The sequence below is a fragment of the Nuphar pumila genome, chromosome 7, assembly GCF_984573655.1.
Source record: "Nuphar pumila chromosome 7, dmNupPumi1.hap1.1, whole genome shotgun sequence".
In the NCBI taxonomy this organism is placed as follows: domain Eukaryota; kingdom Viridiplantae; phylum Streptophyta; class Magnoliopsida; order Nymphaeales; family Nymphaeaceae; genus Nuphar; species Nuphar pumila.
In genome coordinates, this window is record NC_143255.1 from 105372362 (window position 1) to 105386448 (window position 14087).

Consider the following 14087-nt stretch of genomic DNA (forward strand, 5'->3'; position numbering starts at 1 on the left):
TGCTCCTACATCTGTTCATATGGGCGTTGTTCTCCGAGTTGTCAGATACATAAGGGGAACTATCAACAAGGGAGTTTTTCTTTCCTCATCCTCTGAATTAAATTTGATTGCATATACTGACTCTGATTGGAGAGGTGACCCAAATAACTGTCACTCCACTACAGGCTTTTGTATTTTTTTAGGTGAATCCCTAATCTCATGGAGATGCAAGAAACAACAAAAGGTGTCTCTGTCATCCACAGAAGCAGAATATTGAGTCATGGCTTCTACAACTATGAAAATTGTGTGGATTCATCAACTGTTACAAGATATGGGGATTCAGGTTCAATGACCCACTAAGTTGTGTTGTGATAATAAGAGTGCAATCTACATTGCCAAAAATCACACATTTCATGAACGCACAAAGCATATTGAGATGGACTGCCACTACGTTAGAGAAGCATACTTGCAAAGAATTATAGATCTTCCATACGTGACTTCAGAATATCAGTTGACAGATTTCTTCACCAAGGCTCTATGCTCTCCCAGATTCAATTTTCTTCTTGGCAAACTCTCGATCATTTTCCCCTAAGTTTGAGGGAGGGTGTTAAATTGTATCTCCTATGTACATATATTTTTATATGTATATGACGAAAGATACATATACATATATGTATATGTATCTATTGCTATATATATATATATATATTCACTTCATGTAACCCCAGGGGTATTTCTGTCTTTTGTTCTATTTTACGCATATTTACACTTATAAATATGTTTGTAATTTATTTCTTTTTTCTTTTCTTCTTTTCCTTTTTTCTTTTTTCTCTTTTCTTTTTCTTTTTTATTAAAATTGACTTAGTCAACCTTGGAGGGGGGTCCAACACTAGTCGTTGGACCCCTCCAACGGTTAGAAAGTTGGAGAGCCTCCAACGACTAGTGGGAGCCCCTCCAAGGCTTCCTCTCTTCTATAAAAGGGGTTGAACCCCTATTGTATTTTCATTCAATGTGGGGAGCATTGTCCTCCAACTTGTTTAATAAAATTCTTTATATTTTTGCATTTGGGTTCTCTTTTAGTACCTTTATGTACATTGTTCTAAGTGTTCTTGTGCCTTTGTGCACCTATCCCTTTGTGGTGGTTGTGCGTATTTAGCACTATATCTCTCTTGAGATATTTTCACAATTTTTATGTCAACATTGTTCATAAACCATGTCAAAATCTTGGCATGGTTACTTTCCCAATTATCTACCTTTATTTGATGTTCATTGATGGCTTTGAGGCGATTATCTTCAACGAGAGCTTTCTCAACACCGCCTTCAACCTTGGTGAGCTTTAACAATGGTTCAAGAGAAGTTCCCATCACAAAGCCCCAAAGTTTCTTGCCTCTAAGATGATTTTTCATGGCCGACGCCCACATCAAGTAGTTGGATCCATTAAGTTTGAAGGAGAGCTCCACTCTTGATTCATGCTCCATGATAAAAAGAAAAAGAAAGTGATAGCACCTTTGTCACGATCTTCAATCACTATAAGAAATACTTCCAAGATCAAGAGAACCCAATGGACTCTGATACCATGTAAAGAAGTATGCGAAATTACAAATAACAAAGTGCAAAGCACATACAAGTCCAATAATGGACAATTACAAAGAAGATAGACAAGCACTCAAGTGCATAAACAAAAGTCCACTAAGGGACAATGCCAATAGCTAATAAAAAGTGAATATTATTGAGATGAGAAGGGAAAAGTAATAATCTACATGTGGGGGGCGAGGGGGACTCCCCCTATTTATATACAAAAGGAGAGAAGGAGGCCATTGGGAGCTCCCCTTTCATAGAGTCGTTGGGGAGCTCCCAACGGTCATATTTATGACCATTGGAGACCCAACGACTCCATGAAGTGGGGGCCCCAATGCAAATAAAGGTGAAAAATAAAAAAGAAAAATAAGAAAAAAACAAAATAGTTGTTTCTAATAAACAATTATTATATGTAAAAAAACAAAAATGCCCCTATTAGAAAATTTATTATAATACAGGTTTTTATATATATAAATATGTATATACATACTCATGTATATATATATAACAAGGATGACATTGAACTGTGTACCCATCGGGTTACAGGGTACCTGACCTGACATAGGCCGGGCTCGGACAGCCATTTGGAAACCCAACCCCACAAAAGTCGGGCCAAGCCCGACCCAATAAGTAATCGGGCCAAGCTCGAGTACCAGGGTCAGCCCGAGTCAGGCTTTTATACCTAGTATTTTAATTAAATAGAATATATTTTACATATTATACAACAACAACGCCTTCATCCCAAACAATTGTGGTCGACGATATGAACCAAAAAGAAAATCATTTTGGGTCCTCCACATGAATCCTTCTCCTCCAATCATTTCTATCCAATGTCATGTCCTCGGTGAGGTTCAAAGCATTCATATCCTTTCTTATTATCTCCATCCAAGTCTTCTTAGGCCTACCCCGACCTCTTTTAGCTAATATATTTTTCCATTTCTCCATCCTTCTAACCGGAGCATCATTAGGCCTTCGCCGAATATGCCCAAACCATCATAAACGATTCTCACTCATCTTATTTTCAATGGATGCAACGCCTACCTTCTTACATATTTCCTCGTTCTGAATCTTATCTTTTAGTATGTTTCCACACATCCATCGAAGCATACGCATCTCAGTTACACTCATTTTTTGAATATGATGTCTCTTGGCAGCCCAACATTCGGTACCATATAGTAAAGCGGGTCTAATTGTCGTCCTATAAAACTTCCCCTTCAACCGCAAAGGCATTCTACGATTGCATAACACTCCAGTTGCACTTTTCAATTTCATCCACCTAACCTTAATCCTATGATTTACATCTCCATCAATTCCACCATTCTTTTGAATGATAGATCCTAAATATTTGAAACAGCCATCCACCGCTATTTCTTGCTCACCAAGCTTCACTACACTCTCATCACTACTTCGTTGCTTACTAAACTGACATTCCATATATTTTGTCTTACTCTTACTCAACGTAAAACCTCTTGCTTCCAAAGTCTGTCTCCATAATTCTAACTTAGCATTAACCCCAGCTCTAGACTCATCAATCAAAACAATATCATCAGCAAACAACATACACCACGACACATTTTCTTGAATTGATCTCGTAAGTTCATCTATCACTATAGCAAAAAGGAAAGGGCTTAATGCAGATCCTTGATGTAACCCAATCGTTATAGGAAAATTGTTCGTCACCCCTCCACAAGTGCGGACATTGGTTACTACTCCTTCTTACATATCTTTAATTATATTAATGTACTTGAGAGAGATACCTTTCTTCATCATTGTCCACCAGAGAACATCCCTAGGTACTCTATCGTATGCCTTCTCCAAATCAATAAAAACCATATGCAAATCTTTGTTCCCCTCTCTATATCTCTCAATAAGTTGTCTAAGAAGATGTATAGCTTCCATAGTTGATCTTCCAGGCATAAAACCAAATTAATTCTCCAATATCATGGCAACCTTCATCAACCTATACTCAATCACCCTCTCCTAAAGTTTCATAGTATGACTCATGAGTTTTATACCACGATAGTTTGTGCAATCTTGTATATCACCCTTATTCTTATAGAGAGGCACCAAAGTACTCTTCCTTCACTCATTAGGCATCTTATTTGTCCGCCAATCTTGTTAAAAAGATTTGCCAACCATACTAAACCTTTCTCACCCAAGCATTTCCAAGCCTCGATAGGTATACCATATGGGCCAACTGCCTTTCTGGATTGCATTTTCTTCAAAGCCTCTGCAATTTCTTTTTTTTGAATCTTGCGCATGAAGTCACGATTCATCTCATGAAAAGGAACGGAGAAGTCTCCAAGATCCTGAGCATGACTTCCATTAAATAGCTTATCAAAATAATCTTTCCATCTCTCCTTAATCTCCTCCTTTAACTAAAACCCTTTGCGTTTCATCTTTGATACATCTAACCATACCCAGATCCCTCGATTTCATATCTCTCCTCTTTGCAAGCCTATAAATATCCTTTTCGCCCTCCTTGGTATCCAACTTGTCATAGACCTCCTTATATACCTTATCCCTCGCGTTTCAAACTACTTTTTTAGCTTCCTTCTTTGCTACCATATACTTATCCAAATTCTCATTATCACGACTCTTAGATTTCTATAACACTCTCTTTTAACCTTAATAGCTAATTTGACATTTTCGTTCCACCATGATGTATCCTTACCTAGCGGTGCACCGCCTTTAGACTCACCCAAAACCTCATTCGTCACCTTTCGCATGCAACCCGCTATCTTATTCCACATTGATTCTACATCCTCCTCGAGACACCAATTAGCTTCCTTAGCTACCTGTTCTACAAACATTCCTTGTTTAGCTCCTTTCAGTGCCCACCACTTAATTCTAGGATCTATCCTATGTCTATCCCTTTTGTGGCATTTTCTAATTTTAAGATCTAAAATTAAGACTCTATGCTGTGTCGCTACACTTTCTCCTGGTATAACCTTGCAATCGATGCAACAACCCCTATCTCTCTTTCTGAGTAGGAAAAAATTTATCTGACTCTTATTAACCCCACTTTTAAATGTTACTAGGTGAGACTCCCTCTTCCTAAATCATGTGTTGGCTAAGATCAAATCATAGGACAAATCAAAATCTAGAATCCTTTCTCCACTTTCGTTTCTTTCTCCTATACCATAGTCTCCATGGATACGCTCAAATCCATCCCTACTAATGCCTACATGTCCATTAAGGTCTCCACCAATAAAAATCTTTTTTCCATGAGATATCCCTTGTACTACTCCGTGTAAATCTTCCCAAAATTGACGCTTAGTGGAATCGTCTAAACCGACTTGAGGTGCATAAGCACTAATAAAATTAATAATATTCGTACCTACTACTAATCTAATAAGTATAATCATATCCCCCTTCCTACAGACCTCAACTACATTATTTATAAACTCACGACTAATAACAATCCCAACTCCATTCTTATTCCTATGTATTCCTGAATATCAAATCTTATACCCCTAAGGTTGTATCACTTTTGCTTTCTAACCTACCCATTTGGTCTATTGTAAACATAAAATATCAATCTTTCTCCTACACAACATCTACTAACTCTACCAACTTACCAGTTAAAGACCCTATGTTCCAAGTGGCTAACCTAATTGTATGGTGTTGAACTATCTTTTTTACCCTCACCCGTCCAACAAAGTGCGGGAACCCTTGCCTATTTGACCCCACTCCCAGGCGCCGGTTTGACGCATCGCTTCTGGGCAATGTCCTAGCTACCCTTGCCCACTTATCACTGCCTCCGGACCTATAAAGTACAGAGCGTCGCTTAGTAGGGAACACCCCAACGAAATTCGCATATTGGTTCAGATTCATAGGGTGTGACTAAGTTTTTACGCTGGCTGTCACTGGCCTACCGCAACCCTCATCTGTTATCCGGGCTTGGGACAAACAGTGTATAACTAAACAGTTATCCACAGGATAAAAAAACACGGCCTAAAAATGTATAAAAAGCAAGTTTTTTTTTTAAAAGAAACGACATGAAAACGCTACAAAAGGAGAATTTGGCGGAAGTACATAAAAAATACCTTGAATCGTCGCTCATCGAGAGGAGGCTACCTCCGTCGCCCATGTCGGATCTCCCAAGGCGTGAAAACCCCCTCCCTACCGCTGAGAGAGAGAGATGTATGGTGGGAGCTTCGTCTAACTCCGGCGACCCAGGTTCCGACGAGCTTCCTGTGAGAGAGAGAGAGAGAGAACAGTTAATCGGGTTTGAGGGTTGGGGGAAGGCACCGCCGAGCTTCGTCTGCCTCCGGCGACCCAGAGAAAACGCTCTTGTTCAGGCAACCCCCCTTGTCTGGTTTAATCGTATCAGCCAACTGTTATTTGGAACAGAGTTCACCGGCTCAGCAGTGGAGGCTCAGTAGGGACAGCCGATTGAGGGTCGATTGCAAACAGTATTCTGAATGGAGGCAATTCTCGAACCAAGGGAGGCACCTCCAATGGTGCTCTGCGAGAGAGACAGAGAAGGGAGAATCCGGCGAAGGATGGGGCTCGACTGGGTCAGCAGGTGACGGCAGTCCGTCGTTGTCCTCCGGCGATAGGTGCCCGAACAAGGAAGGAATGAAGGTGGCGACCAATCAAACCCTAATCCACCAAAAAAAAACACAGATCATCTGATTCAACTCCGTTCCTCCAGATTCACGCATCCAAACACCAGAAACCCAAAATCTACCGGTAATTTCCTAGATCCAAGTCGAGAACGCTCTGAGAAAACACAGAAGGAGAAGAAAATCTACTCGACGCCTCTTTTCATGGAGAAAAAAAAACGAGATCCCCAAATTCCAAGAGATTCAAGTAGCAGGTGCTCGAGCACGAGCCCAAACCCAGAACCTGACCCATGATGAATACCATCACATATGAGAAACCCCTCGATGGAGGGGTTCCACTCTTTTGCCCACTTCAATATGGGACCATTCCCCCATAAAGTACTCTATGCATGTTTTATGAGAAACCAACGTTTCCCAAATGCAATTACTATTAATGTATTACTCTCTCTCTCTCTCTCTTAAAAAGGAACATTCCAAAGCTTTTTTTACTTTAGCATTAAAGCATTAAAAAAGTTTACATGAGGATTAGTCCCTTATGGATAAAATACGAGGCAAGGCCCTCCAAAACCCTATAAAATGAGGACCCTCTACGATATGCAAACCAGGCAGATTTTGGCCCTTGGCACCTGATCCAATCCCATAAGTTGAAAATAATCGGCAGGTCTTGGGCAAGCACCTAATACCCGAGTCTGAAAATCTCGGGCTGAGCCCGACCCAAGGCGGTCCAAACTTTTTTCGGGTTTGTCGGGCCTTAACTAGCTTTGGATCAGGCCGGCCTGACCCGATGTCTACCCCTAAGTATACCCGGGCTAGTTACACCCCTAGTTTGTACATTTGTGCATGTATTATAATCTGGTGGTGGTGATGTTGGGGACAATGGAGATATTAAATAAGATGATCAGTAATGCTTAAGTTGGATGATGAAGCATGTGGTGGTGATGTGGGGGATCCTGATATTAATTAAACCAAGGGATTTTTTACATGCAGAGTCTCAAAGATCGCAATGACCAAGTGTGTAAAGGTACCCAACTGCAAGGTATCACAACTAGAAAACTTGTGTAAAGATTGTCAATAGATGCATTAGCAATAATAATGAACTTCATTACCACCTGCAGTATTTGTTGCAAGTAGCTGATATACCATCCAACACATCAACATCCACAATAATGGCAAACATCATAATCAATTAAAACAAGCACCATACCATAACACAAGCCACTAAAAGAAAACTAAAAAAGTAGGGGGAAATGTGAAGCAGCAACCTAGAAAGGTGGAGAAATACACCAATCAAGCAAGAGTCCTAACAACTGCAGAGTTCATCATTTCCAGGTAAAATTGTCTGCCATTATAGACAATAAACTGCATCCAGCACATCTATCAATAATTCAATATCCTAATTCACAGCACATGCATGTGTGTTAGTCATTTGTGTGCATTTAAAAAAAATGTGACGATTCAAAAAGCATATACCTGTGATCAACAAATTAGAGCCTGGTTCCACTTTAAGATTTAAATCTTTCACAAGTACATTGCCAGTTGGGGTTACCACCTAAAGCCAGGAAGTTAGGGAGCATCAGCAACACGAGTTAGAAAACCTGAGCCATAACCAAGGAAATAAACATATTGCACAAGATTTCAACCAAGTACCTTTACACCTGAAAACTCTATATAATTTGCTTCACTTTGATATTTCGCAGTTTGGTTATTTTGAAGAGATCTGCCACGAGCACTCAGCTCTTTTGCAATTACCATTAGTTCATGTATACGATCAGCATAACCACTGCAAATAAAAGAAGGTAACTCCAATGATGGCAAAGACAACTGGGAAGTGTCACAATAGAGAACATCCAGCACGTGAAGGTTTGGATGCATATGTCGCTCACATGCATAGCACAAAAGTTGCCATCATCAGATAATAGCTAGCACCAAAGGAATCACATGATTGATTGATAAAGAAAAATATCATCACCTTTTAAACATGTGATCATTCATGGAAGTGACGTGCCAAAAAAATGACTTTCAAAACAACTCAGTACATATTGCCTCTTGCAATTTTGTGCACCTTGAAAGATATGTACTGACTAGACCAGAGCCCCTGAATGGTAAATGCTGCACAACTTGGCCGAATGGAAACACTAAAGATGAGCCAGAAATCAGCGTGAACTTGCATGCCTTTGGGACAGATTGAGTGAATAAAGACACTCTTATTAGCATTAAATTAGTGGACTTGCTTGTTTCAATTAATTGTAGTATATTTATGTTAAATATGTTCAATTGGAACCAATAAATATCATGAATACTGCTTTATGTTGATGCTAAGTGCAGACGTTTGGTCCAGTAACAGAGAAGTATAAGTCTTATAAAATGATCCACAATGAGTTTAACATGCATACATACATTCATGAATGCATGACGCACGTATGTACATACATGTATGTCTAAGGGAAATAAAATGCTCTATAAAAATGATCATCATTGTACTGTTTTAAGTCTTTGCAGGTCAGTGGATCATGTTATGCTTTAGTGTTCCACTGATAAGCCTAAACCTACTTTGGCTTCTAGAGGAGAGTTGGATTCATCTGAGCGGACAATCTTTATTGCTGTGTAGAGAAACCCTTGACCATTTCAGTAAACAAATAATGGAATGAAGATACCAACCTAGCCTGCATCAGCCAAAGAGCTTTTAAGAAGAACTACATAAAATTTCTTTTGGCTCTTTCGACTCCATTTGGATCTTGAATTTGTACAAGCCAATTTACTTTGTATTTCTTACATACTCCAATGTTCTATTTCAAACAAATTTTGCAAATAGCATGCAACTTGATCCATAGACATATGGATCCAATCCATTTAAGTTCAATTGACAGCGGATTTATGCATATATGTGTGAGGTATCTTGGAGAACTGTCCAACAAGAAAAAAGGGAAAACACAAAGAGAAAACCGTGAAGAACTGCAGGATGTCTCACCCTAACTGGGTGACGTCTTTTGATATTTATATGTTGGTTGTTACAGTTACAATAATGCCCCTCTTTCTTTATGACGTTTTTACATAATGCATATCGGGTCTGGATATAGATACAAAACCCGTGTATATTCTAACACGCAAAACTGAGTGTGGTCGACAACCATGGACAGTTTGGATTTCAGATTCCAGTTGTGATGAATGGCTTCGAGCCTTGGTGAAAAGATCAGCCACTTGGTCTGCTCCTCGAATAAAGACCAGCTGAATTTCTTTGGCTTCGACCTTTTCCCGAACAAAATGTTCATCAATCTCTACCTTTTCAAGTCTATGTTCCTGAGTATATCCGTTGGCTAACAACCTGGCTTTAAAGCGCTCGATGCTACCATCAGATTTGTGTTTAATTTTGTACACCCAACGACAACCTATCACGTTTTTATTTGTTGGTCGATGAACTATTTTCCATGTATTGCACTCATGAAGGGTTGTTATTTATTCATTCATAACACCCATCCATCGTGAATGACGACTAGCTTCACCAAAGGACCAAGCATTGAAAATCATCAAGTGAAGCAACATATACCTGAAAGTCCAAAGAAAATGACTCATAACTGACCCATTTATCAGGAGGGTGCCGAACCCTGCTGGACATGCGAGTAGGATGAGGTTGCTGCTGAACGGAACCAACATCTGCTGCATTATTTGATGGCTGAAATGGAAAACTGGTAGTAGGCCGATTAGAGGTGCTGCTATCAACCAATGAAAAAGGATCTACTATCAGCAGTGGAAGTAGTGGGCTGAACGGGTTCGGCAGTTGATTTGTTATATTTTTCACGTTGCCGTCCACCTTTTCTGCTGCAAACCTGTTTAAAATTTTGAAAATGTGGCTGTTGTTCATGCACTGGCTGACTATTATCAGCAACAACTTGTCAGTAACAACATACTGAGTTTGTTGTGTGGATGATGGCCAAAAGAAATGAAGCGAACTACTGGTGATTTCGGATGATGCAGCCCCACAAACATCTTTATTAAAAACAATATGACGGGAGATAAGAACCTTATTGGCAGCATGATCAAAGCATCTATATCCCATGCATTTTTCATCATACCCAATAAATTGACACATGGTTGCTCGGGGAGATAATTCATTTTGCATCGAGCCATCAATATGGAACACCGACATCCATATGCATGTAACCAAGAATAATTGGGTATGATCTATACAACAAAGAATAGGATGACTCACCTCCAAGGTTGGATAAAGGCATTCTATTTATCAAATAAACTGTTGTGTGAAAGGCCTCCAACCATAGGTAAGGCTTGGGGTTAGCATCATATATCAAAGTCAAGGCGGTCTCCACAATATAACGATGTTTCTGTTCAGCCACACCATTTTGTTGGGAGGTCCTTGGACAACTGAACTCACATTGAATGTCGTTATCAAGCAAAAATTGCGTGAACTGAGTGGACATGAACTCACCACCACCATCGCTCCACAAGGTTAAGATTTTTCGAGAAAATTAAGTTTCAACATACAACTTGAATCTAAGAAAGACATTTAGGAGTTGATCCTTGAATTTTAGAAAATATATCCAAGTGAAACGAGTAAAATCGTCTACAAAAATCATATAATACTTGGATTTGGATAAGGACACAATCGAGGAAGGTCCCCAAACATCAGAATGAATCAACTCAAAAGAAAAAAAAAACTTATTTATGAGATCTTGAGAATGGAAGTTTATGACTTTTACAAATACGGCAACTAACACAAGAAGAAGAATTTCTTCCTCGAACGTCAATCAAACCTTTATTACATAAAATATCAAGAAAACTCGAATTGCAATAACCTAATCTGCGATATCAAACATCAACTTGCAGGTGGACTCCTGGACTTGATGACGATGATGCATAAAACGAAAGACGGAGAAAAATAAATATAGGAATTAGTATCATGACAAAGTTGGGAAACAGAAACAAGATTTTTTTTAATATTAAGCACAAGAAAGGTATTGGACAAAAAAAGATACCCTTTACTAGTAAAAATGACAGTGGTACCTATATGAGTAATGTGATGGTATTTTTCATCTTCCGTAATCATACTCTCATTATCATGATAAGGCTCAGCATGAGAGAGTTTACCTGGATCTCCCGTTATGTGGTGTGCAGCCCTGAATCCATAAATCATCCTTGTGAGGGAGTGCCTGAAGAGGGTTTAACTGAAAGTGGAAAATACATGTTGACAGCCCATGGATTCTCAACAGGATTATGGTTATGTTGAAAGTTCAACTGATCAAAACCAGCAGTAAGTGCATCTAAATCATGAATACTTGTGACTGAAGGAGGATAGGTACTGGAAGGAACTTGAGGAGCTTAGGGAGCCTAAACAAAATTCGTTGGAGCGCGTGGACCTGATCCAGATGGTGTGAATGTTAGGGCAGCAACTGCAAGAGCCCTAAAGCTAGCGGGAATCCGTATTGTGAGCGGCCGATAAGTAGAAACATATCGCTAATAATAGTTGGAACATGTATGATCCTTCTTTTCACACATTTGACATATCAAATTTGCTTGATTAGTAGAATAAGAGGGTGTAGGGAGTATACTTGTCCCACGACCACCAGAATTGTGTCCACGTCGCATCATCTTCCTCGACAGGTGTTAAAAGTATGTGTTGCAACCATTACACCATGACTCATTTCATCTTTCTAAGACCCAGATGATATGTTAAACATTGTTTCATGTTCATGTAATAAAATGAATCCAATCCGATAAACATGCAATAACACACTTCAATCAAGTAGAATATTTGATTGAATAGTCGAACCACCCACACAAGGGTCAAATAATCTTTGGTATTGCATAGAAGCACACTCAAAAGTGTGTTGAATACAAGGGCCATAAAGGCCAATTTATAATACAAGTGAGAGCCAAAGGGGGTAGCTCAATATGACTGTTGGGCTGCTCCCAACGGTCACATTTGTGACCATTGGCGGTAGCTCCAACAGTTATATGGAGTTGTCCCATCATTCTAGAAAGAATGAAAAAATACAGAAAATAAAAAGTAAAAAGTAAAAAAAGTATAAAAAAGGTCAGGTTGACGCCTATTACAAGAAAAGACTAAAATACCCCTAATGGGTATTTCGGTTTACACAAGTATATATATATATATATATATATATCTTAGCACCCCCCCCCCTCAAACTCATGGTGGAACAACTAAGAGTTTGCCAAGTAGGAAATGAAATCTAGGTGACAGGAGCGCTTTGGTGAAGAAGTCTGTTAGTTGATACTCCGATGGAACATAAGGCAATGTGATGGTCTTCCTCAGGAATTCTTCACGAACATAATAGCAATCAATTTCAATATGTTTTGTTCTCTCATGGAATGTATGATTGCTTGCAATGTATACAGCGCTCTTATTGTCACAGTATAATCTAAAGGGTTCAGCGATGTGGATTCTCAAATCTTCCAATAGTTTCCGCAACCATACTAACTCAAATGTCGTCGTCGTCATGGCATGATACTCAGCTTCAGTGGAAGAGAGAGACACATTTTGTTGCTTCTTGCATCGCCATGAAATTAGATAATCACCTATAAAAACACATAAACCAGTAGTTGAGTGTCGATCATTCACATATCTTCCCCAGTCAGAGTCAGAATATGCAATGACTTCTAGAGAGGAAGAAAATGACAAAAACAATCCATGATTAATGGAATTCTTAATATATCTAATAATTCACATTGCAACACTCATATGTACTGCAGTGGAAGCATGCTGAAATTGACTAACAGAGTGAATAGCATGAGATATATCAGGATAAGTAATAGAAAGATAAGATAAAGCTTCAATCATTTGTCTGTATGGAGTTGGATCTTACAGAGGTTCTCCATCGTCTTTCTTCATTTTGGCATTTATGACTTTGGGAGTGTCAACCTGTTTTTCATCTGAAAGCCCTGATCGTTCAATGATCTTTGTTGCATACTTAGTCAGCGACAAAAAATAACCACGAGGTAAGATACTTCTATTCCAAGAAAGTATCGTAAAAGCCAAGATCTGTCATATCAAAGTTGGCTTTAAGCACATTTTTGATATGATTAACTCACTGCTTATCACTTCGTGTGATCATCATATCATCTACATATTTCATCGCATTTTGTTTTTATCTTATAGACCTATCTACATCCTATAGTTTTCCTTCATTTAGGTAATGTTTGGATCTCCCAAGTTTTTGCTTTTTCCAAAGCTTTTAATTCATCATTCATTGCCTTAATTCATTCTTGATGATGTTTAGCCTCATGGTAAGATGTTGGTTATGAATATGAGTGTATGACCATTAGGCACAATCTATACCTTGATTCAAAGGAATCATAGGATACAAATCTACTAGGAGCTTTTCAAATTCTTATGGATTTTCTAAGACTAGAAGAATCTACCTCTTGATTTTGAGAATATCTTTCTAAAGTACATGATGGATGATCTTCGGTACGTCGAGCATAGGTTTGTATGTTATTGTGAAATAGGTTTATATTATTAAGACCCTCATTCACATTCTCATTTACATCATAAGTGTCTTCATTTTCACTCTCATGCACACCATGAATGTTTTCACCCCTTTCATGTTCATTGACAAGGTAAAAAAGAAACGAATAATTACAACTCTCTTGGTCTTTTTCTTTGCTAAAACCAATATCATTTTCAAGAAAAGTGACATTTCGAAAAACATATAATTTGTTTATTTTAATGTCATAACATCTATATCCCTTTTGGTTTTCAGCATAGCCTAAGAAAACACAAGGGATTGCCTTCGAAGAAAGTTTATCATTCTTATTGGTAAGAATAAAATACTTACATCCAAAAATTCTTAACCTTTTATAATCGGGAGATATTTTAAATAATTTTTCAATAGGAGAAATATTTGAAATGTTTTTTTAAGGTATTCTATTTATCAAATAGACTACCGTAAGGGCGGCTTCGGCCCAAAAAACTTTTGAAACATTCCT

At 38.6% G+C, this 14087-nt stretch overlaps 1 protein-coding gene across 2 annotated transcripts in view; it reads right to left on the reverse strand.

The window, feature by feature from the left end:
- LOC149832761 (ABC transporter D family member 1-like) overlaps window positions 1–14087 on the reverse strand; it is a 130836-nt gene that overhangs the window by 59718 nt on the left and 57031 nt on the right. For both annotated transcript variants that reach the window (XM_090014697.1, XM_090014696.1), the window contains 2 exons: window positions 7776–7908; window positions 7599–7677 (listed from right to left, as the gene is read on the reverse strand). In XM_090014697.1, coding sequence (XP_089870823.1) covers window positions 7599–7677; window positions 7776–7908 — 212 coding nt within the window. The remainder of the gene's footprint in view (window positions 1–7598; window positions 7678–7775; window positions 7909–14087) is intronic.